Source organism: Electrophorus electricus, chromosome 13 (genome assembly GCF_041902795.1).
Source record: "Electrophorus electricus isolate QZ-2024a chromosome 13, ASM4190279v1, whole genome shotgun sequence".
In the NCBI taxonomy this organism is placed as follows: Eukaryota; Metazoa; Chordata; class Actinopteri; order Gymnotiformes; family Gymnotidae; genus Electrophorus; species Electrophorus electricus.
The window spans coordinates 16,817,526-16,842,941 of NC_137509.1; the positions used below are offsets into that span (position 1 = coordinate 16,817,526).

The 25,416-nt window shown below is 39.1% G+C and overlaps 1 protein-coding gene across 4 annotated transcripts; it reads right to left on the reverse strand.

Moving 5' to 3' along the window:
• Nucleotides 1–4,276: 4,276 nt before the first annotated feature.
• Nucleotides 4,277–24,268, reverse strand: gng7 (guanine nucleotide binding protein (G protein), gamma 7). Of its 4 annotated transcripts, XM_081694923.1 has the most exons (5): nucleotides 22,982–22,994; nucleotides 22,810–22,868; nucleotides 19,227–19,289; nucleotides 7,803–7,924; nucleotides 4,277–7,566 (listed from the first exon to the last, which is right to left on the reverse strand). In XM_081694923.1, exons 4-5 carry the CDS (start codon nucleotides 7,881–7,883, stop codon nucleotides 7,441–7,443), a joined length of 207 nt encoding a protein of 68 aa, XP_081551049.1. In that variant the 5' UTR covers nucleotides 7,884–7,924; nucleotides 19,227–19,289; nucleotides 22,810–22,868; nucleotides 22,982–22,994; the 3' UTR covers nucleotides 4,277–7,440. The 4 variants fall into 4 exon arrangements, with proteins under 4 accessions (XP_081551049.1, XP_026869821.1, XP_026869827.1 ...); XM_027014020.3 differs by lacking the exons at nucleotides 22,810–22,868; nucleotides 22,982–22,994 and adding an exon at nucleotides 24,183–24,268; XM_027014026.3 differs by lacking the exons at nucleotides 22,810–22,868; nucleotides 22,982–22,994 and adding an exon at nucleotides 24,183–24,217 and having other exon boundaries at nucleotides 19,227–19,292.
• Between the last annotated feature and the right edge of the window lie 1,148 nt (nucleotides 24,269–25,416).

The window sequence follows — 25,416 nt, forward strand, 5'->3', positions numbered from 1 at the left end:
AGGTGGTTCCGGTCGCTCAGTCATCAAGGGCAGGCTCAGGAAGGCTTTGTGGGTGGCTTGGGTCACGACTTCCTCTCTGTCTCAGATGTGGAAGCCGGAACAGGTTTCCTGATGTGAGGTGGTGGAAGTGCTGCCAACCCCGGCACACTTTGAGGAGCTGTCCTTACTTCCAGGGAGAACGCCAGTACATACCCGCCCACTTAGTGAGCTCCAGGGCAGCATGAGTTCCCATCAAGCTCCAGGGAACAATGCACTAGCATGCCAAGCTTCCGGGTCTGCTGAAATGAGAGACAGAAGCCAAGTACATTCGGACAGACAAAAATGAAAAAGAAAGCAAGAAGTAGACCGCTACCGGTTGGTCATTCTGTCATGGGCAAAGAATGTGCAGGAAAAAAGGAGGAAGCAAAAGTCTCCAAGTGAAGATTTAAACAAAATGAATGAAAACAAAAACAAACATAAAGGTGCCCCAACAGGAGCAAAAGAAAAGTAACATAACATGACAAACAGTCTTGAAAAAATAAGGAGTTAAAAAGGATAAACAAAATGACAACACCCAGGTGGTGTGGCAAATGACGCACAACACACACCACCTGAGGGAGGCATGGCAATGAATAATTACAAAGACACGTGTAACACAAAATAAAACACAAACAAAGGCCACATGCCACGCTGCTACCACATAACAGAGGCTACCAGGAGGGAGGAACAGTTACATGATGCCAACTCAGGTGAGTGGAAGTAATAACACACTACAATTGGATTTGAATGTAATGTACTTCCTGCTTTATATGCTTTTTCCATTTAAAATTTGAATAGTAACTCTATCAAACAATGCTAAAATTAGTTGTAGTTGTAGGTGGCAGGACAATTACATGGTAAAAATGACACACAGTTAACCCCAATGTACTTCCTGCTTTCTACAAATTTATGTTAACTAAATTTTAGACTAAATATTAACTAAATATTAAACTGATTCTTGAGACATGGGACAATTATGTTCACCAATTGTAATTGCTAATTTAATAATTAACATAATTTTAATTGTAAAGGTTATGAAGGATTAATGATGTATGTAATGATGTATAGATAAATGTATTGTAATGCATGGACGCTTGGCAGGATGCAAAGACAAGCCTTGTAAAACACAACGATGTTTACTGATACACACAAAAGACAACATAGCGCTTAGGCTATGGCCAGATAAACCACAGACAATGTTCACATTTAAACAAAAGACTTATATATTCACACACTAACAGAAAACAATGAGGAGCAGGTGTGAAACACAGGGAGGGCCATACATACGAACGAACACACACACACACACACACACAGAGCGAGACATTTGGGAGGAGGGGCCATACTGTGACTTGTATTTATCACAATTTACCTCAATTTGATTTATTTCATTTATTTATGAAACCTGATGACTTCTTCATACAACTGAAATGCATCCACAGAGAAGAATTCAAACTTCATAAGTAATAAGATGTATTTAAATGTTTCAAAAGGTCTATTATATTAAATATAATAATTCAATTATATTAAATATAATAATAGTGTTTGCTATTTCTAGTAATGTTGACGTACTAAATCCAACATAACAGCACATATTTCCAGTATGGCTAAATAGCTATTAATTCCAACATAACTAAATGTAGGTTTAGATCGGAGTAAGGGATTGGGATTATGGGAATGATGGATTATGGATATGAACTCATTATTTTGAGATAATAAATCATAATTTTGGTATACTTTCTCAAATTTCCAGTTTGCTTTTAATGTTACCTGTTGCATTTGTTGCCATTGGTACCTGCCATCTGAATCAGCCACTGAGGTACTGTGAACACTGCGTTTCCTACCCATACCCATTGGCCATTGTTTTATAGTAGTCCTCTACCTTACCTGCTTCTGTAATAGTACTAGGTGACAATAGTAGACAAGAGTAGACTATCTAAATGACTTGCTATCTCAAAAGTAATAACAATATTTCAAAAATATTCAGATATTTTAAAAATAATAATAAGTACTTAAACAGAATGACTTGCTATCTCAAAAAATATTTTCTCAGTGTCTTAGTATGTCAAAATAATGATTGTAATTATACACAGGAAACATCCTGTGCCAGACCAGAGAACGTTAAAGCTCATAAATTTCTTAAATTCATTCATTAATTGTGATATACATTCCTTGTCTTTTCGATAAGGAAGTATTGAACCACCATCTAAAATATCTTGCATTACTTTATCCTTTACTTCCATTGCAATGCGGATGACATCCAGATTTATTTTAGTACTAAATACACTAAAAATCCACCTCTTGATCAGTTAGAAACAGTCTATAGAAAATTAGGAAATAGATGAAGTGTTATTTCCTCATGCTAAACAGTGATAAGATTGAACTCTTGCTAATCAGTTCTATACCCATTCTCAAAAAAGCTGGTTCTCTTTCTATCTCCATTGATGATACGGTTGTATATCTTTTACCCACCCAAAATCGACTCTTTCATTCAGTGCCCACATCAATTTTGTAGTTAAAACTTTTTTTTCCATCTGTGTAACATTGCCAAAATTAAGCCATCCCTCTCTGTCTAGTGCCATAATTCTCATCACTATTGCAACTCATTTCTATTGTGTAACGGCTCCTCCTCTGTTCACAGACTTCAGATGGTTCAGAACTCTGCTGCCCGCCTTCTCACCCATACTCACTCTCACTATCACATTATGCCCGTTCTCCAACATCTCCACTGGCATTGAATTCAAACTACTCCTACTCACCTACAAAGCCCTAACTAACCTCACTCCTTCATACCTGTCTGATCGTCTCCTTACAAACCTATTCTTCTTCCTCCAGCCTGCACGGTTACAGTGATCATGCTTATTCTAGATGTGCTCTTTGACTGTGGAACTTCTCGCCTCTCTGGTCCAGCAGTCTGCAACTCTCTCGCTTTTCAAGTCTAATCTTAAAAAATATCTTCTTCCCTTGCTCGTAATATTTCCCAAACCTAAATTCCTCTTTCATCAGCCCATGTTCTGTAAGTGCTATTTGGCTCCTTGCCCGCCTTGTACTGTGTGGGCGCCAGGCTTTGCCGTGCCACAGCTGCCTGGGGTTTGCTGTCCCGGTGGTGGCTGCATCAGGAGCCACGCCCTTGGGAGGGTTCTGTAATGGTACACTCCCCTTCCCACTTCTCTTGTGGTATGACCCGCCATGTGCAGTGGGTGTTATCTGTTGAGTGTTCTCTTTGGACTGCCCCCTTGTTACCACACCCCTCTTGTTAACACTGTAACTGTCATTTGTATCTTTATGTATGTATATTATCCCCTGTGTTTGGTTGAATGTTGTTGGTCATTGTCCATGGTCAGGTTAGTGTTTGTGCTAGTAGCCACAGTTCTTTACCTGTGCACCCATATGTATCACATTGTTCACTGCTTTATGTGCGAGCGCTCTTGTTATTTATTGTTTGTGTCTCGTGTCTAGTAAATGTCTGTCATTGATGAGAGACATTGATGCCATTGATGTTTCTGTCTGTTCTGTTTCTCTTGGTTTCATTTCCTCTTGCTCCAGTCCTCAAAATCTGCCATCTTGAGCTCTACTGATTAATGCATATCCTGTTGATTACTGAAGGTGCTGGAATTACTCAACACCCAACTTCATTTTGCCAATCTCTGAGTTTACAGGGCTTAATACTTGCCATGAGTGAGGTTTGGTTTGAAAAATTCAGGCTGTTTTTCCAAAACAGACTCAACAATTGACTCTGTATCAGACTGGCTTCCTTTCAATTATGAGGGCATATTCTCCCCAAAAGAAAAAAAAAACCCCCACTGGACTGGAAAATCCAAACTGACAAAGATTACAATACTAGGCTCAGAACATCAAAGCAAAACTGCCATCTTGTCCAGCAGATCACAAGACCCCCTTCTGTTTGTGTTTGTGTTTATGTTTCTTTGACAATGATCCCTAACTCATGAAAGAACCACAATAAATCATTAAACTTTTTATAGATTCTGTTGAAATTAAGGAAAATTAGATATGTGAATTAGAGTCCCCTCTATGTTATTTAATTGTATTAAGTCTGTCAACCATTTTAGGAGGTATTAAAGTTGGCAAATATCTAGCAATTATCAATCCTCAAATATCAAGTTAACAATTTAAATATTGGGCTGTTCTGATGCTAAATGTGATAAGGCATCAGATATTTTGCAATCTGGCTACTCTTCACAGAATGAGTGCGTGAAACCACGTGAAAGTTTTTGAATGATCAAACTGATCCCAGCAATGCAGAGTGACATTTTTTTATTTTTACTTTTTTGATATCGTCATTTGAAACAGCAATATCCACAAAATATTAACAGTGTGCAAGAAACATGATTTATGGCACATCCGAAGAAGAACAATTACAAAAAATAGATATATTTCTTCATAATCAAGGCAGAAAGATACTTATGCCTACACAGGAAATAACACAAAGTAATGGATCAGGCTGAGATTCTATTGGCTAAAGACTCAGCTGTAGATGTTACCTGAACAATGCCTAATCTTCCAAATGGGAATACTGAAGGAGCTCCAAGTTGGTTGCAGAAGAATGTTCTGGAAACAGGTCTGTCTTCAGCACAATAATGGCTGGTGGTCCATTCACAAGTGAAAACAAAAGGACTACTACACTACACCTTGTTATGGGGGACTGCCACTAATCTTTCATGTTCAGTCTGTCTCTACTCTGTCATTGAAACAGACATGATGTGATTACCAGACACATTTCTTTGTCTTCACATGTAATGTCATTCTTAATCATTCAAGTCTTCAGGTCCAGCTGTCTGCAAGTCTGATCAAGGGTGGCTGTGGGAGTGCTTAAATTTGGCACTGAAGAACTCCTGTGGAACTAAGGAACTTGTTATGCTGTAGCTTAAAGGTGCCAGGAGATCTGAAATCCAGCAAGTTTTTATATTTTGACTTTCACAGTGGTTTCCTGCACTGTAGTGCCAGGTCACATGTCTTACAGCTTGAACAGTTTATTCATCATCATAATTAATGTTTGTAAAAACCATTCTGCTGCTTCTTCACGCACCTTCTCAGTTTCTAGACTTCTAGACTTATCATGTATTGGGAATTCCACTGGACACCCAGTAGATGGAAACTCTCCATTATGAAAACTAAGCACTTTGCCTGTCAGATGTCTGTCTCTGTCTCGCATGGTTCTTCCAAAGGCACTACTGTGCAGAGCCCCTCTACAGCCCCACCTCCGCTTCACCTGCCTATTCTCTAGTATGAGAATAACCAACATCAAAAACAGAAGTAGCTGCATCTGCCATACCAGGGTGCACATTCAGAAGAGGAGTGTGATATTCTCTATCTTTTCAGCATGACTCGCTGTATCTGATGACTTCTCCATACCTCTCACACGCCTGATTAATGCAGGATCCTGGAGGCTTATGAGCTGCCTTTGCTCAGGCTTCTGGCCACATACCATTCAGTCACCTGCCCTATGTCTGCTCCAACAGTCTTCCAGCCACAGCTGGGACAATGACTTCTGTTCTTGCAGCCACTAGATGTTATCATCACTTGTTGTAAGCTGTTTATGAGCAGTGTGCCACAGCCTGTTGGGGTCTTACACAAGGCAGCAGTGATCCAGGTTTGTGGGTCAGGTGGAGGCTCTGACCCAGCCTTGCTCTGCTGTCTTCTCATAGCTGAATGGTGGGAACAGCATAAGCCTACAGCCTTCTGCAGAACACTCATTAGCCTGTCCTCCTAATGCTATAATAACACCTACATCCACCAACCTGCACATTCCACAACAGCAACACAGTAGATCAATGGGTGCAGTGTCAACACCCCATTCCACAATCCCAAGTCCATACTCCTTATGGAAACCTGTAACCACCCAGTCCTTCATCTACTGTACCCTTCATGCCTCTCTTAATTGAGGACAACCTGCATGGGTAAATGTGAGTCAAGATGATGAAACAGAAATATTACACAAAGATTACAAAAAGATAAAACATCCACAAAAAAGTCAAGCACTTTAGTCATCAAACACTGTACAGCATCATACTGAATGTCCATTCAGTACGATACAGTTTCATACAGGTCATAGATAGAAGAAACTGTAACAAACAAACCCAAACAGCTATTTTTAAAGTTAATACTCGAAACATGTCCAAAAGAAAGTTTGTACATTTTTTTTTCGTTTTGTATGGATTTTACAATCAAGTTTGGCTTCAGAGATAAAGGTTGGCCTTTTGAAACTGGGGATGTATCAAACCTCTCCATCATAGTGGCTTCATTGTGAGGTAGGTCAAAGCCAGTACCTCTTGGTTTCAAAATATTCAAAGATACTTCAATGGTCCTTCATTGACATGTAATCATTACTTTAGGTTTGCCCCCAAATACTGAGGTCTACTGACAACTACTGTTTTATCAATCACCTGTACAAATCTTAGTATTTGAAACTGTTTCAAGTAAACAAGGGCCAGAAATGTTATTTAGAACTGCTGCATTGTTTCAAAGGCATGTTATATATAGACACACGAACACAGTTTTTAGTACGTGTGTGTGTGTGTGTGTGTGTGTGTGTGTGTGTGTGTGTGTGTGTGTGTGTATATATATATATATATATATATATATATATATATATATATAGAGAGAGAGAGAGAGAGAGAGAGAGAGAGAGAGAGATAGAGAGAGAGAGAGAGAGAGACTTTATATTTCTTATATGTGTTTTAGGGCTCTGAAATATAGTAGAAACAAAGAGTAGAAAATAAACAAACATCTAGCCCATAGTTTATCCATGAAAGAAAAACCTTTATAACTTATAAATGGACTCAAAAAAATGCAAAACTTTTGGCAACTCTGATAAATGTCTTGAATCCCTTTGTAAATCAAAAGATGTGCTGTAGTATCAAGAAAGTTAATTATACCTGGATTTTGTCCATATAAATCTACAATTAGCCTTTAACTCACAAACTAAATGTAAAAACGTAAGGTTAATACTGAACAGCCATTACCACGTGACTGGCCTAGCCAGCTAGTCAGTCAGAATAACCACGACTGATTTGCTCCTACTCCTCATCCTCCTCAATCTCTCTCCTTCCTCTCATCTAAGGTACATGCTGCAGTACCTCTCATTCTTTGAAGCTCTATACATTTTGGAAATATAGTTTTGGAAAATGTCCAAATCAGCCACCCTCTTGTTTGGTGTATCTATATGCATGAATTCAGACAGGTACCATCTACACATGCACATATTCATTCATATAGATGTACTATAATTAAGGGCTCCATGGTTTTAGGGGTATGGTATTACCCCTTTTATTTTTTTCAGAAAACAGTGGCTTGTTTGTTAGTAGTGTAGAATGGATTCCAGGTATAAAGTGTTGCAGCACTGAAATGGCCGTTTGCTGGCTGGGGAGCAAGGCGGGTGTGAGGGAGGGCGTGTGAGATCAGCTATAGGAGGATGCATGGTTTCTTGTCCTTGAAAGGGTTCTCAGAGGTGGGGACTCCAACCAACAGAGCATCACTGCGGGCATGCTGCTCACAGTAGCTCATGAGGTCAGCAGCAGCTTTAGACACCTGAGAGGTCGAAGGAGAGTGAGAAGGAGAGAGATACAGACAGACGTGTTGATGTCATTGTTGGTGAAAGAGGGGCAAAAGAAGAAAAGGTTAGAAAGCACAGGGTGTATATGAAACAGTGGACTGTATTTGACAGCATAAAACAAAATATGGTCAAATCAAAATGGCATCAGACTGCATCCAAAGCCACTGTAGGTCTGGAGTTAGTGTGCTCAGTGCTGTGAAGCAGTGCGTACCTTAATGCGCTCAATGCCTGCCTCAATCCTAAGCTGCTCCACCAGCTTCCTGGCCTGGGCTATGTTATTAGTTGTTGACATTCTCTGCCATCAGTTATTGTGCCAAGCAAATGAGGAGAATTCTGTCAAGAGACAATGTTCAGCATGGTTACAATATGATTTAGATGTTTTCCAAAGGTGATGTTTTCCAGGCATCAAGTCTTTAACATGGTGCCCTAAAATGCAGACAAAGCTAGTACAGTTAATTTTTCAGTCATACTTCCAATGCAACTACAACCAGAACCAGAACCAAAACTCCTTTTAGCACACACAGACACACTGTTCCAGAGCTGAAAGGTTAAGGCATCTAACAATTAACCAATAATATTATAGTAATAATATGTTAATACTAACCAATAACAATGGCCACAGATTGGATCTGCACACTGCACATGCAGTATCAGCATGCACAAACCTTGATGAAGTCCAGTACACACTTGTTCATAAACAAAAGCAGATTTCACAATCCCAACACCTCATTTCCTGAGTGCTGACAAGGGGATAAAACTCTTACATGTCCAGGTTTTTCCAACAACTCCCATGTTGGTGGCCACAGAGCACCTTGAGGTTTGTTCCCTCACAATAATGTCAGCCCAGTCTGCCATATTCCAGAAAACAGATTCCACACACTTAACTGCCGCCATCCACAGTACACAGACTCCTTTATGCCTGCATGGAGACACCATGAAGACACAGACACTCAGGTTATGAGTTCTAATGTTCCTCACCATTTGTCCATGAACTGTGAAAAGCAGTAATCAGGTACCTTTGGGCGCCTGGCAGTGGGTTACTGCAGTCAGTTTTTGTGGGACTTGGATGCTAGGTGTTTTGATTTGACTTCCATCTAGCATTTCTACCATTACATGTCCACAAAAGAAGTGTGACTGCACAACTTTTTCAGATAGAGAGTGCATGAGCTAAAAGTTATTTCATACTTGCTAAAATAAAGGGGTTACAGCAGATGCCATAGTACAACTAAGGGCCTTCTACTCCCCACAAACAGTTCTACAAAACCAGTGAGACAGACATGCACACACCCACACACACACAGACACAAAGGTACTAGTGTGGGGGTTGGTAAGAGGAACCATTTTTTCTTTCTAAGCGGAATATAACCACACCCTGGAATCCTATGGCATGGTTTTCATATACTCCTTACTCTTCACTTCTAGCCTGGCCGAGTCTGACAAAACAGTCAATGAAGAATGTGAACAGAAACCTTTGTATATTTGTGTGTAATGCTGCAATTCCAACTGTTGATGTTTGCCTGTGCTTCCTTTCTCACTCCCCTTACTTCCACCCACACTGCTGGGGATGATCAGAATTCTCCCATAGAGTGTAACACATAGCTTGAAAGCAAACAACAGTGGCAGTGTCTGTTTGCGCTGCTGTGACTGGCCCTGGTACTCAGTCAGCTCGGAAGTTAACCTCTCTCGCTGTATTTATGCCAGTCTAGAGTGGGATCTCCACTTGGCGGGAATGCTATGAACCCACAGGATGGGCTTTCCAGGCAGAAATATAGAGAGGGCGAGAAAGAGAGAGAAGGGGGAGGGTTTTTTTCTTAACAGACTAACGGCATTTTGCCCCTGTAGAAAGATTTTTCACTACACCCACTCCTGGGCCAATAGGAATCATAGAATACAAACAGTGTTGGAGAAACATTTGCCATTCTAATCACCTTAGAGACATACAAACATCTCCAAAAGTAACTTAATCCATTCTCTTTAAGGCTCCTTTTACACCTTGCTTCCACACAACAGCTGGATTGGCTGCAACTATATTGCTTCCTGACATGTATAATTTTTGTCATCTAATCAAAATGCAGAGCATGAGAAATCATTAAAAAACAGGCATAAATGCAAGGACATGATTGGGTTGTTATTATACTAGTATTCTGTTGTTATTATAATAGCTAAAAAATTTGATAATGATATCCAGAAACAAACTGCATGTAAATACATGCTTAAAAAGTGGCCCAACACAATTATAATTACATTAGCAATTAGAATTTCAATTATAAATGCAGTTACTATAGTCAAAGTTAGATGACTTTAAAGAGAAAACTTTATATATTTTTACAATATATATTTTGTGTACTAAATATAGTTGAAGACTGCACACTATGTTAGGGCTGATGAAAATGTCTCTGCTCTTGGATCTTGGCTCATCCTGAAGAGCACTGCTACCCTGCTTAGGAGGAAATAGCTTGGCCATCGGCCATTCTCACAAAATGAAAAAACACGCAGATATGTCTTCTGCAGAAAGCCAAGTGCTGCCAAAGCCTCCGCCATTGTCAGGCGTGTGGAATTCCAGGATTAAGAGCTGTTTGCAGGAAGTACTGAAGTCAGGGGAGAGGCGGGAAAGGCAAGGGTGGGGCTGGAATTTCTGGTCAACCTGCTGGCATCATGTGACAGTGTGCTTACTCATGAGACTATTACACTGCTGTGTATGTATGGACAAAGAACAAAAAGGAGGACAGTGATACACATGCACAGAGACTGACTGACTTGCAGATAGAGACACACAAGCATATATACACATATGTATGCATACACCCATATGTGAGCACATACACACAGTAAGTCCATTAGAGGTACGGAGACTGCAACATAGCAGTCTGGACAGCTTAAGGAGAGCATCCTTCTTCCAGATTTTGAACAAATGATCCCTGCCAAGTAGCATGAAGTGACACGTGACCTGCTTTCATGCGGTGCATGCTGGGGTTTGTGTGTCACTATGACAAGCATATAACAGCAAAAACTGATACAAAAAAAAGGTGGGCGAAGCAAGCGTTGTCCAGCAAAGCATCACTCACACCCAACACCCCATGAAAAACCAGTGTGTTTAAAGAAAACTGGACTTATTGCTTCAGTGAAGGTGCTTTAACACAATTTAGATGTAGTAATTCAAAGAATTCCAATAGGGATGAGGCATTTTCCAGAAGAGTATGAAGAATTATTTTTAGTGTATGGAGATTGTTTTTCAGTCTGAAGCTTCAAGCCAGAGACCCCACAAAGGCCTAGAACAGCACAGTGCCCTTACTCCACTTACTCCCACCTCAGTCAAAGACGATTCAATTCCCACAGAGCAACAGAAACAGTTGCCTACAGTCTCATGTTCCACAAACAGTCGCCAATTTCTGTCCATTTTTTGATCATATCCTGCTGAAAGGTACCCCACTGTCACATACATACTTATTTCCTTCACATACACAATTCCTCTAATTATGTTCACTGATATGGAGCTTTTGATCTGTTGCTGTTGGTGCACTGATGCCCACCAAGATGATCTGAAATGAATTCTGGGACAATTACAAGAATTACTGCATTCTATAAATGATTCACTAAGCATTGTTTTTTAAGAACGCACAGATCCTGAGTTGCCACCATAAAAATTGAAGGTTGTAACATTTTAACATTCAAACATCAAAACATTCAAAACAACAAAAAAGAATGGATATACAGACAGCTAATTGACAGTATTATTATCACCCTCAGATCCTTCTCACTCAGTTGTCCTGCACCGCAAATGCCAACACCATCAATGTTCCCATATTATCGGCGTGTAACATAAAGGGTGAGCTCGGAGGTGAGTGACTTGGGGGCAAAAAGGTAACGCAGAGGAAGGATACAGTATGGGTATAACATCTAGAGTATGATTAAAAACATTAATGACCAAGGCTAGAAAAACAAGATTATTAGGGCAAATGACTTTGCAGGCAGTATAGGAATGACTGCTGCAGGTGGTGTATCTTTGTCCCATGGTAAGGGATGGAGAAGGTGCTGATTTGATGTGCAGTAGTCTTGGGTCAAGAAAGGATATTATCGAACATCGTGATAATTTAAACTAGCCACCATATTACTTAAATTATAGTGCAGTTTTTTACATACTAACGCTGTTTTTTATTGGCGATGCTTTTATTTAACCATTGATTTTATACAAACATTCTAATCTATGCTGTATGACGAATGTAGACTATTATAACAGAAAAGATAGCATTTAAGTATATGCCACATGATCACAACCACCAACTAATTAACTACAAATCTAAGTTTTGAAACCGCCACTTTAACAGATTATAATGCGTCAGTTTCAGTCTGGCAAAAAATGCAGGGCACAAGCAAATGAAACAAACTCCGCTACATGTGACCTACTCCCCAGTAGATGGTAAAAATGGGTGACCTTGTACAGGAGGACGTCAATGCACCAGCTTGGCAATATTTTGGTTTCCAACCAGACGAACACGGAGAACCATTAGATGTTAACGGTGTTACATCTATGCAGTTTATGCAGAAAACAGATCACCACCAAAAGGTGTCAATATCACCAATTTGCAAGAACATCTAATGATACATCAACCAGCTCAGTATGATAAACTGGGTCCAGCCCACAGAGCAGAAGCCAGTTCATTGAGTCAAACAATCAAATCTGTTGCAAAATGTACAAAGTACCAATAGTACAACGTAAAGTGGCGAGGGTGCACTACCAGTGTAACGCGCTATATAGTGAAGGGTCTCTCCTGCCATTCAACACAGCTGAAAAGTCATCATTCAGAGAAATGATACAAACCTTGAATTCATACCAAGCCATGAGTACTTCAGCAAGACGGTGGTCCCTGAGGTGCATAGTAATGTTCGAGCTGAAGTTGAGTGTTTGCTCAAGATGGCAGAGTTTTGCTCACTGACAAATAATATGCACTATGGACGGCACACTTTATTTTGCCGCAATGGAAACTTATTTCCAGACAGTCACACCGCAAACAATATATCTGAGGGTCTTCGCTCTGTACTCCAGGAGTGGAAGCTGAATGAGTAAAAATTAACCTGCATTACAACGGGAAACACTGCAAATATAAAGTCAGCCATAAGAGAAGATCTTCGATGGCATTAGTTAAATTGCTTTGGACATAACCTACATAATACTACAATACTATTTGTATTTGTTAATTCTGTACAATACTATATGTATTTGTTAATTCTGTACAATACTATTTGTATTTGTTAATTCTGTACAATACTATTTGTATTTGTTAATTTTTGGCATATTTTGTCAATCCACAAGAATGTTTATATACTGCTGTGTCAGTAACGGCTGAAAAGTTCAATGAAAACAAATGACAATATTTGTGTATAAACCAATCTGGACTTTAAATAAATATAAGTACTAGGGTAATATACATGCACCAAAAACAGATGTTATTATTCTGTCTTCATTATCATAACTGTTCTGTTATAGTCCATCTGAAAAGCTGAGATGCAACAAATCATTTAGGTGGCAATAAAATGATTGCATATCTGAAACAGATGAAAGGCCCTTTAACGCTGAAGTGGGATACTTAGTAAATGAAATATTAACATGATAATATCGTTTATTGTGATTATTCTGGAGATGATAATGTAAATTAAGGCAAACGATTATCACCCAAGCCTAATGTGCAGTAGGAACCATTAACTAAGGAACCCTTAACTAAGGAAGGATTCACAAACTCCCTAAAGTCAGACAAAGGCTTCCATCTGTCTGCGTACATACAGGAACTCCAGGAACAGATTTAGAGATGTTACCGGTGCAGTTCTTGATGGCTTAGGCACATTTTTAAAGATTACAGCCAAATATCACTCTTTAAACCACCCTCTGAAGCCTGAACCAGGGCAAGACATGAAAATAAACAGGTTTCATTAACTGACAGGGACAGACACTAAACAGAGAGCAGAGACAGTGACTGAACATGCTGCTCTGCGCCATCAGCTGATTCCCAAACACACATTGCCATATAATGCCCAAGGAGGAAGAACAGAGGAGCAGTTCTGGGTGGAGCAGTATTGCCTCCTGTAAGGTGGCTCAGGAGTATTCTGACATTGCCCCTCCCCTCACTCCGCCCACTCAAGTCCTGCGGATGCTACTGAAGAGCACACATTAGAGAAACTGCATGCTGGGCAGTGGAAAAAAACACCCTGGTTCAAACCACAGTCCTGAGTTGTGCATGTTCCTTTTTGTGGCGTGTGTAGGTGTGTGTGGCCTGATCAGTTGTGGCCAGTATCAAAAGGTTCTGGTGAGCTGGCCAAGGCAGTGGCTGACATCAAGCACACAGTGCATGACAGTTTAATGTGTAATGACTTCCCTTCACTTTCGGAAGGTTCTGGTAAACATATAGCATGGGTGCAAGTGTTTCCTTACTGCAAAGTCTCCCATAGCAGCAAGTAAAATGAAAAAACATTCAAGCTTTCCAACTTAAAAGACAAAAGGTCTCAACTCTATAGTAGTAGTAGTAGTAGTAGTAGTAGTAGTAGATGTCTGGTCATTAACACAAATGTAAAAGAAAATTCCTGCAGTTCTCACAACCTTTTGGCTGGAAAAGTTGATTTGAAAATGTTCCAACTTGCCCTCAAAGACTTTGTATGCTGTAAGATCCAAAACATCATCAGTTTGAGTAAAAGAAGTGTGTCATCACAGAAAGAGTGAGAGAGACTGGATGAGTGAAAGAAAGAGTGAGAGAGACTGAGTAAATGAGAGGGAGAATTAAGCAGGCAAACACAGAAGGAGGAATCGTGTCAGAGCATCACCCTGGTGATTGTTACAGTTTAAACATTTCATCCAGAACTCCAACTCTCACCACATTTCACTCCAGCAGAGTATCCAGAGTGAGATGAGAAGCTCATTTACCACAGATCACAGAGCCACCCATGAAAATGTCCCAACATTTACCTGACACTTTTATTCAAAGTGACTTACAATTATGACTGAGTATAACTTGAGCAATTGAGGGTTAAGGGTCTTACTCAGGGGCCCTACAGTGGTGGGGCTTGAACCAGCAACCTTCAAGTCAAGAACCTCAACAACTGAGCTAGCACTGCACAACGTATCATCAGTGGCCAAAATTATTTTGTTTTGGTTTATATTGGCATTTTCACAGAATATACTGAAATATACCCAAAGATACTGAAACTCATTTAAAAGCATGAGTATACACCAAAACCATATTTTCTAAAATTAATTTCTAATTAAAGAAATAAATGATATACCTCAGTTTGATGGTTTTGCACTATCTACGCTATTGAGTAATTTCCATGACTGAAACTAGCCTTTGAGGCTAACTGACAAAGAGCATGTTGTACAGGCAAATGTACAGTGACTGTGCACATGTGTATGCACACACAGTTGACTGCTGCACACCTTAGTCCTGAGGTTGACACACATCAAGGAGTTAAAGACCCCAAAGTCAAACCCTCAAGCTAACCTTATCCATCCAGGTAACCCTCACCATGAATCTAGCTATAGAGTTCTCTTAAAAAACACATGGATTAATTTGAATACTGTGTGTAATGAACATAACCTATCACAAAGTTCTGTGTTATTAAGGCACTTCTATAAACACCTGATCCTGAATACAGGTATCCCATTTAACAGCTGCAGCACAACAGAAACCCCACAAACATCTCCGCATGGGACTATATTAATAACAGTCAGTTCATCAATACGATTTTCTTGAAATAAGACTGCTTCCTTACACTTAAGACATGCCGACTGGTTTCCTGCATCAGGGCTTTCTTCTAAACTCAACTAACTGGAAAGCTCTGGGTGGATGCCAGCAACTCCTTTGTTTAGTACAAACACTGTTATATTTGGAGTTCAATACAAGTCTTGCTGCTGGAATACACTTTGGCCTCTTCACAGGCATTCCAACTTTGAATTGATTTAAAGTAAGAATGCGGGTTCTTTTTGAGCTTGGTTAAATAGTGGTATTTGGGCACTGTGTGAGTTATCTTTGATTGCTGAACTATTGGCTGGCTGCGCTGAGAAGCTACACCTTAGTCAGACGGTCCACTGTGCAGAAGTCCCGGCGTGCCCCTTAACTTCTTAATCAGGTCAGCACTGCCTACTTATACACAAGACTTGCACGTGTGTGTATGTATGTATGTGTGTGTGTGTGTGTGTGTGTGTGTGTGTGTGTGTGTGTGTGTGTGTGTGTGCATGCATGAGAGAGAGAGAGAGAGAGAGAGAGAGAGAGTCTCTTTCTCTCAGATGATCACTAATGGACCATAGCCTAAACTGCATAAACACTTGTGTCGCAAGATTATCATCAGAGACATGACCTCAGAGCACCTGGGTTTTTTTCCTTGCTACTGTTGTCTTGCTCATTAAGGACCTAGACCTGATTCCTAAAAAGCTGCTTTAAGACAAAGTCTGTTGCTTAATCTATAGAAATAAAACTGAACTGACAGCTAAACTTCTGTCTGTTATACTTATCTGTTAGACGTGCTAGCTAAAAGATATTTCCCTCACATCCACATTATCCTCTCAATATAGCCTAATTAATTAGATATCATCTAGTGTTAATATGAACCTAAAGATGATATTTATATTGATACTCCTACTGAACAAGCTCAAACAGTATTTCCTATGTTTTTAATAGCTGACACTTCACAAAAGATGCCGCATGCAGAGACCTACAAGAGATGCAGAGACCTACAATGAATAAATAGGGTAAATAATATAATTTTTCAATAATTATAAAATTATTAATGAGATAATCAAGCTGTTTAATTTGAGTTAGAAACTATGTAAAAGTAATATTATGTTTATGGAAGAATGGACTGATGGAAAATGAATGAAGTGTAAAGAACAACAACAAAAAAAGTGTTATGCCTACATAGCCATCCCCTGCGTACTGATACACTACCTTACTTACTTTGTTCAGGACCTTTTGAAGTCATTGTAATTTGTTCATTTCTGATTGTTTTAGAGCTCTTTTGATTTCGACTCACGTGTTGCTTATGTTTCTTTGGAGATGTCACAATGACTTGAACTGCCATATGACAAATGACATAACAAGCCTAAATTTAAATATCATTTAGATGGAATACTATGCATGTGTTAACAATAAGGTATATCTAAACAATGATATTTTGTCACTATTTAAATGCACAACCTGAATATCTGAAAAAATCATTCCAAATCAAAGAGCTCTCTAAGAGCACTCCTGCAGTGCTTGGCTTCAGGCTAAATCACACAGCTTGCTCAGACCAGTGCCTCTCATAAGATTCCATGGAACTAGTACTGTACACCACACAAAAAAAGACTGTGCTGAACCCCAGTAGGCAGATCCTTAAAGAAAATTCCTAAGTGTTCCTATGCTGTTCCTGAGCAGAATCCCCATGAAAGTAAAGTGTAAAATGAGAACATTCCAGCAGTGATTCATCTGCTCACACAAACCCTTTGTTATCCCAAACATGTAAAACATGCAATGGTGTGGAACAGGAAGCAAGTGTTTAAAAAAAGACAGATCAGAGCAGTTACTCAGCAAGACATGTTCAGATGATGAAATTCAAAAACAGAAAAAAGAAAAGATATTAAAGACTTGCACAATCATTATGTAGTGATGTTTGTAAAACACTTAAACAACCATAAATGCCATCAGTGAAGGCTGCCATGGGCACTAGTGCTCCAGTTACTAACCATGCATTTACTGAGTGCTTTGTTCGAGGAAGGAGGAAGATGAGGCAAGAGCTGGGGCTGAGTGGAGGAGGAAGATGTGTATGCACACTGCTTCTGTATGCACAGAAAAATGGACCCCAGTAGGCTGTACACAAGCCCTCCATACACGGAGGAGAGAGGGGGAGGAGTGGCTTACGGGTGGGAGCATATATTGGTCATCTTAGAGAGAGAAAATCAAACAGCAGGAGGTGAGAGGGAGGGAGAAAAGACAGAGGGGGAGGACTGTGAGTGAGAAGACAGTAAAGAAAGCCTGCTAAGCAAATTACAAAAGTGAGTGAGTGTGTGAGTGAGAGATACAGAGCAGCAAAGTCTTGGCAAGCATTAATACCTAAAGCTTCAACAGAGCAACGGTTTATGCAAGAGAAGAGTGCAAAGGTTTGCACATTTGAATCATGCAAGAGAGCAATCTTGCATTAATAGTTGTTGAACTCACTATGCTTTAATGGTATCGTCTCTGAATGTAGGTTAGAATTCAGTGTTCTGTTTTTGCCCACTAAAGAACTGGAGGTCGCTAACAGTAGATGCGTCATACTTAAATAGAAACTCCCATGAAAAACAGGCCACTCAACATGACTTGACACTTTTAGAGACAATCACTCTGCACTAGGTTAATAGGCTAGGCAAGTCCAATTTTCCTAACACATGGGGGCAGTACAGAGACATGGCACTGTAATATCACTGAACAAAGACTCTACACAGATAGGATGACAAAATGTCAGAAGGTGAGCATAACCACAGCAGTAAACATGCAACAACTCTGTCCACCACAGATCTTGTGCACACAACCTCTGTGGCGCTTTTCTTGATAAACGTCAATATCAAAATGCAAACTATAACTTTGTCATGTAACACAAAAAGGACTATTCAACACTAAAACACATTCAACAATGCACAGTGCTCCCTGCCCACAGTATGCAATCTTTAATCTGAGCAATCTAGAGTGTCTACTCAGCACATGCATGTATTTTCCACATGGTAAAACATAGCAGACAGTCAGTAAGGCTAAGCACATACTAGCGAAGATACCAGATCTGTCTGCAGGGTGCAGCTCTGTCCTTCAGAACCATCTTCTTGCTGCTGGGGACTCAGACTACATAGCTGAGAGGGCTGTTGCTTTTCCAGATCAGACCTCCCAACTTTCCCAATTCCAGACAGGAAATCAGTTGATGCAACAGTGCAAGAATCCAGCAGGGCATTTGCAGTGTGTACACTCCACTAAACACTGAATTAACAGGAACAACATCAGAAACATACTGGAAGGCTGCTTCATGCAGGCCGACACCGCCCCCATGTGGTACACAAAGGAATGTGCATTCTGTGCTTTTAGTATCACAGAAAGCAGTGACAAGGCTACTTCCACTAGTCCTCAACTGCAAACTGTATAGCATGGGCAGTGCCACTTGTGACTCAAAAAAATTCTATTTTTGAAAATAGTAACATCACACTGCAGTTCTAATAAACACTAAATACTGCCTGACATTTGCTAAAGTTTGACTGCCCATTTTCACTCCCTGCAGGTAAATATTTCTATTTTGCTATTCATTACATTATAGGTGGAAAATGTTAACAATTTCCTGCTCATGAACCCACATATATTTACACAAGCTTGTTGAAATAATAACATACATCACCTTTTGATCACTAAAATATTGCATGACATGATCCAATTCATGCTGACCTAAAGCACAAATAAGAACCTTAAACTGGACAGTTGCTATGGTTACTTTCAGGTTTGGGAGGGGGTCATGCATGAGGACTATTGCAATGATAGCACCCCTGTGTGGTCAGAATATGCTAATGGACTTTGGTTATTTATTCTGCAGTTGCATAAAAGCATGTTCTTACTGGTAAAAACAGAGGTTAATAGGCTGTGTGATTAGCACTGTAGCTTACCTTGATGGTGCTGAAGTTGCAGAACAATGGCAGCTGAAAAATTGTCAGATCTTCAGTCCTTATCTGCTGAGCACATAAATATACATGTTTGAAATAGGCAAATGTTGTCTAAATAGGAGCAGCATCATTACAGATATGTATATCATCCAGTGAAAATAATGGTACATGATCTGGATTTTTAATGCTAAAATGTCTAATAACTTTATTATTGACTTTCAAGCAAATAAAGGAAACACAAGCTTTACTTTACAACACATGAAGTACTTTTTTCCCTCATCACGAAGTTTGTTGCGCTAACTCTTGTGTTACTGCATTAATTCTTGTGTTACTTTTAATCATGGGAAGTTAATATAATAAATAAATACTATACCATGAATAGTATAAATATCAGTGTGTAGCATTACTACAACAGAGCTTAAAAGTCTTATACCTCACATGTTTGCTGATAGTAGCATTTAAATAAAGTACTGTTTAGACATACAGTTGTTCTAAAGGCTACCTACTGTATCAGACTGGCAGCTTAGGAGAATGTAATAAAAATCAAGGCTGTAGCTAGGAGATGAGGTAGGTGTATGCTTACAAAATGTTAATGAACACATTTCTTTCAAAGCCTTAGAAAAATACTATATATTCTAGTCATATGTTTCAAGATTGCATGATTAAATGAGTGCATGATCATCATTGTTCAAGTTGATACAATGCATTATGAATTCCAATATGCCATTTAGCTACACTATTTGACAGTCATTCTCCTGTTCCTTGGGCTTTAAGCAAAATTCAGATATAAATGTGGCCCCAAATATTCCTCTAAGTATTGTTCTCACTGTCAAAACAAGCAGTCCAGAGTATGTGGGGTGGAGACAGCCAACAGCAATCAAACCCTATAAATTAACCCAGCCTATTTTGCTGTTGCTGAACAGGAGCTTAGCCTAGCCATACACAGCACCTAACCAAACGCAGCCCCTAGCCAAACACAGTAACAAGCCTGGCTATATCCTAGTCCAACATGGTGCCTAGCTTAATGTCTCCCAACATTCATGTCCCTGTAAAATAAATAGATTAAAACAAACTAATTAAACAAAGTTTACCTACATTGTAATAACATGTTTATGAACTAAGTGAATAATTTAACTGTGTAATTAGTGCAATGAGCAGTTTTAGCTGTAATTAAGACTCCCTCTTTCCACACCCTCACTCAGCAGAAATATAGGTCTCTACACCATGCAAACTGACTTACAAGCATCTAGCCTGCTCAGTGATTTTGAATATAAATGGCTATATAATATTTATAACCCTTTTAAACCCAAGAGCATGTGCCTTAGTCAGTTTAGTGAAAATCATCTGTTTCACTTTCTCATTCACAGCCTGGGTGTGAATCAGATCTGGCTGCCATACACATGGGTTATAACCAAGAAAGCAACAATAGACATATTGTTAATATACAATTATCAAATATTTGTCTAATATTGAGAGAGTTAAGTCATTTTGATTTATAGCAGACTCTAAGAATACTTTACACAGCAAGTAAAAGTGGACTAAGTCTGATCTTTTTCTCCATATGTCACACAGATTTGTCATTTGGGTGGCAGTCTCAACAGCGCAAACATATCTGACATTTTATATTCTGATTTGGACCACTTTTAGGCAATGTTTACATTTCCAGGCTGAAATACTCAAATCCATTTTTTGCCTTAAATGTAACAAGGTTTTTTTTTTTTCAGGGCTGTGTGGACATACAGATGAGATTTGAGTCACTTTTGTATGTGGCCCGATATACATCTGATTCAAAGCCATGCAAAATGATCAGAACTCACGTGACTTGTTGTATATACATATACATACATATGCACGCATGGAAATGCTCGTCTGTGCTTTAACAAGCTTTCGCTATGTCATAGAATTGTCAATAGACAGCATCATGCTAAGTTCAGCAAGATGCTGGACAGTATTTCCAAATATAATAGCAATGTTTGTAATTCCAACAAAAGGTTTGTCAGAAAAAGGAATGTCAGTGTAAATTTAAGTTCAAGTTATGTAAATTTAAGTTCATGTCAGAAATCATAAAGTGAACCTATGCAGGTATCAAATGCACAAAAATGTATGACAATGAGATGTTCTCATTTGATATCCGATATATATCCATTTAAGTCTCAACAGCCAGATTGGCTGTTTACTTCAACATTCCTCATAATTTTGCATTGCCAGGAAGAAAAGATGGACGACAACAGTTAGTATTTCAGAAGTGGGATCATGAGGTATCAGACCTCATATACGTCGATGGAGCTTCCATCACTCCACAAAGACCCATCATTAAAGCTTTGGTTCTCTTTGCCCTCCTCAACATAATCAGTTTCAGAATTTGCAGCCAGTTTCCACTGTAATTTAACATGAGCATTAACTTTAGGCTAATGACTGCTACTCGACTCATTTTGACCATTCACCTGTGGAGGAGCATGCCATGTGTAGCAACGCTCTTTTGTGTATGAGTGTCATTTTATGTAGAATTCACACTACATGATTTTAGTCCTGATGTTTCACTTGCCAACTGTTTCTGGATATCAGATGCAAGCCCTAGATCAGAAACAAATCGGTTCAAAGATGCCATCTGAGAGATTCGCCCATGCCTCGCAGACCCCCGAAAAATATCAAGTAGGATAAATATCTGAACCTGTTGGCAAGTCCAAATGTGAAGAGTGTTGGGACCCAGTTACAACTGGCAATTAGTGCAGCAAAGAGCTACAGCCAATGAGAGCGCAAGAGAGCTCAAGTAAGGGGAAACCCAAGGGACGAATTATACGTCAGTATATTCTTTACATTTTTCACCTTATTTTACCACTGGAAATTAGTGCACAAACAACTTGGAGCCCTCACTTCTTGCAGACATCCATTTTGGAGAAAAGAAAAGTCTGAGGGTGCATCTCAGTTGTGTACTACACACCAATACTACAAGATATACTATATACCGATCTTAATAGTATGGGTTTGGCAGGTTAGTACACAAAATATTAACATACTACTCCATTTTGTACTAACAGGAAGTGATGAAGCGTGGATATGCTAACAAGTGTCATTGCAAGCTGTGATTGTTACTTTTGGGGTATTAAATGGGTATTAAACCTAAAATACTAACTCTTGAAATTATACTTCATTTACAAATATGTTTATATAATTATCTTGCTATGTGGCTACCATTGTTAACTAAATTACACAAATTAACATGAATTTCAAACAGATTTCCTACTAAAATATTAACCATTTATTATATTTATTAATTATTTTACTTTTGTACAAATACATCTACGTTACAGTCACATTTCAACTCCTGTTCTCCTGCCAAGTGGTGTTGTCTGCCATTTTTTCAAACGTTTCCAGATGCGAGTAGCTCCTCCCTTTCCTTTTTGCATTGCATTATGGGACAATAGTGTCCTTCCACATCATACTCAAAAATGACCGGTTTTAAGTACTATGTATTATAGATTTTTGCGTATACTCAACTTTGACACTTTTAATTATACTACATACTCAAAACTAGTTAGTATTAGTAGCTACATTGTAGGCAGTTGGGATGCATGCAATTACGCACGTTATCATGTGTGTTTTCGTGACAAAATGTAGCTTAGAGGCCAGTCTCATCGGAGAGTCCTGGTGAAAAAAAAGTGGGACTGTAATTCATCAATCACATAGGGTGTCAGCGACTGGTTAAAAAATCTGATTTGGGCCACTTCTACCTGCTGTGTGAACGTAGCAATACTCACATAAGTAAATCACCTGAAAAAAAAAAAAAATTGTTTGTTTTTTCAGATTTACTTAATTGTGAATTATATATAGAAATGTGATTAACCTTTTTGATGTTTAAATGAAATACTAAAATTATAAAAGAAAATATTTTTATTAACCACCGCTATTTTGGAAGTTGAAAAATATATATTTAGCATTCAGCATTTTAATGGCATTTATAATATAATGTGGGTATACAGCATAGGCAAGTTTTGGAAAGACATGGACCTCCCTTGTCAACTGACAAGTGCACTTCATCACATCAGCTAAACAAACACATTCAATTCCAAGATAACATTCACAACTCCAATTACGCGATCAAGGAACATTGTAGCAGGAAAGGTAAATTGTAACAGTAACACAAGCAGAAGTGTGTCTCACGATATGACTAGTCCTAACAAAAGTAGATGTTTTAAAGAAGCTTCATACACCTCTCAAAAATCAAACACTACATTTTACGCGATTTAAACGACCGCGATGTTGCTATACATCTATTAATCGCGCCTGATCGCTGGTCGGTATGTGTGGTCATATGCATCAGGCACACAAAGCACAACATGTAGGTGCTTGGTCCTGTTGCTGTTGGTAGGCCTTTCTCAATCTGATGGAAAGACAATGCGGTCTTTTTTCACAAACGGTACGCAATGTACAGCTTCCCGTCTATATGTCGGTGAACAACATGAAACGATGGACATATCTATTTACTAACAAACACCAACCATTTAATCTTGCAGCCTCAGAATTAGGTAGTCTGATACGCGAGAAAGTGTTGACAGGAGGCGCGTAAAGCCTCTACTCGGCTATTAAGATACTGGAAATATCGTGGGGGAACGATGGTAAGAAGCTTTAGCTTTGATTTCATACCAACGCTTCTTTTACAGAAAACAATTTATTGTCAATCCTGGCTTGTGATTAATTAAAATTAGTAGTGTAAAAGGTATTTTGTGCGACTAATAAAGCTTCTCCATATCAACGGTCCCTCCACTCCCCACCCCACCGGACAAAGCTTGGAAAATTCAAGCCCTATCGGATTCATACTGTTGAGCTCCCGTGCATTGTCTAAAGCAAAACTCGGACAAACAGCAAACATATAAATCTCTCGGAGAGAATGACTGCTCGATTACAAACTAATTAACGAAGAAAATAACACTATATAACTATATAACATCTAATACTCACCTCCGCGTACAGTGTATGTGTAGATCATTTAAAGGGCCAGGCTCGCTCAGCTGCTCCCCCGTTCGTTCACTCCCCCCTTACCAAACACCTCCCCTCCGTTTACCAGTCCCCCACCACTTGTCACAGCGTTCTTACATACAAACTTGCTTTTCCCTCCTGGGAAAAGCGGTGTCAGTTCAGAATCAAATAAAGCTGATCTTAGTTACAATCGAAAACCAATCGGTTTTTATAGCTCCGTCCTCTTCACCTCTAGTTCAGGGAATATTGTACATTGAGTTACATCTATCAACGATTTTTTAAATGTTCCAATTTTTGTTATTGGGTAGATTATTAAATAAGATCTCAACGACTGTTATTTAACAGATCTGATTAGGCGTTGCATCTAGAGGGACAGAAATGAGACCGCCTCCAGCCGCATTGTGTAGTACCGTGTACTAACACACGAGGGCGCCCCTGAAGCGTATTCATGCTAACACGAAGGGCGAACTATAATTCGTACACACTATACGAAACCTTTGTATAGTGAAATATGTACTAATTCATCCTGAGACCAGGTTGCATACAGAAAGTTCTGATCTTTGCGACATGGTACTGAATGCATGCCTTGCGTATTTGCAGTGTGCAAGGTTTGGAGGTAGTTTTGCTTTTAAAATATAAGCAGAATCTATAAAAGGTTTTTTTTCCCCCCATGGAATATTTGTTATTTCATATTATGTTTTTCCCTTTTGAATGTTAAGTTTATTTTCTAGAGAAAATAAGTAGAAAACAGAATAATAAAAGCATAATAATGATAAAGTCCTTAATAATGATAATGCTTACTACAATTGTGTGGGTATACTACCATTAATAATATGGAGGTATTTTGTCATCTAATTTAAATGGGCTGTTACAGAAAACATCATCAGCCAGCCCTGATCCCTCTTCAGAGAACGTAATACATGATGAAAGGGCTGCAGCCTTAAAATGGAGTTAATCTGGAGTTCTGAAGGGTTTAGAGAAAACTGGGATTTTCTATGGTTCTGAGTCAGTTTAACAGACAAAAAACATCTGGCTTTCAGTACAAGGCATATAATTCAATTATATATCAATATGTTTTTTGCTATATGTAAGTATTCCTAAATCCATTTGCTGGTTTATAAGTACTGGAAGAGAAGTTAAACAGCTCTGTTTGCAAAATTACCAGAACAACACAGAACATAGAAACTGTTATGGCCTCTTGCCTTTCCCCATCTTC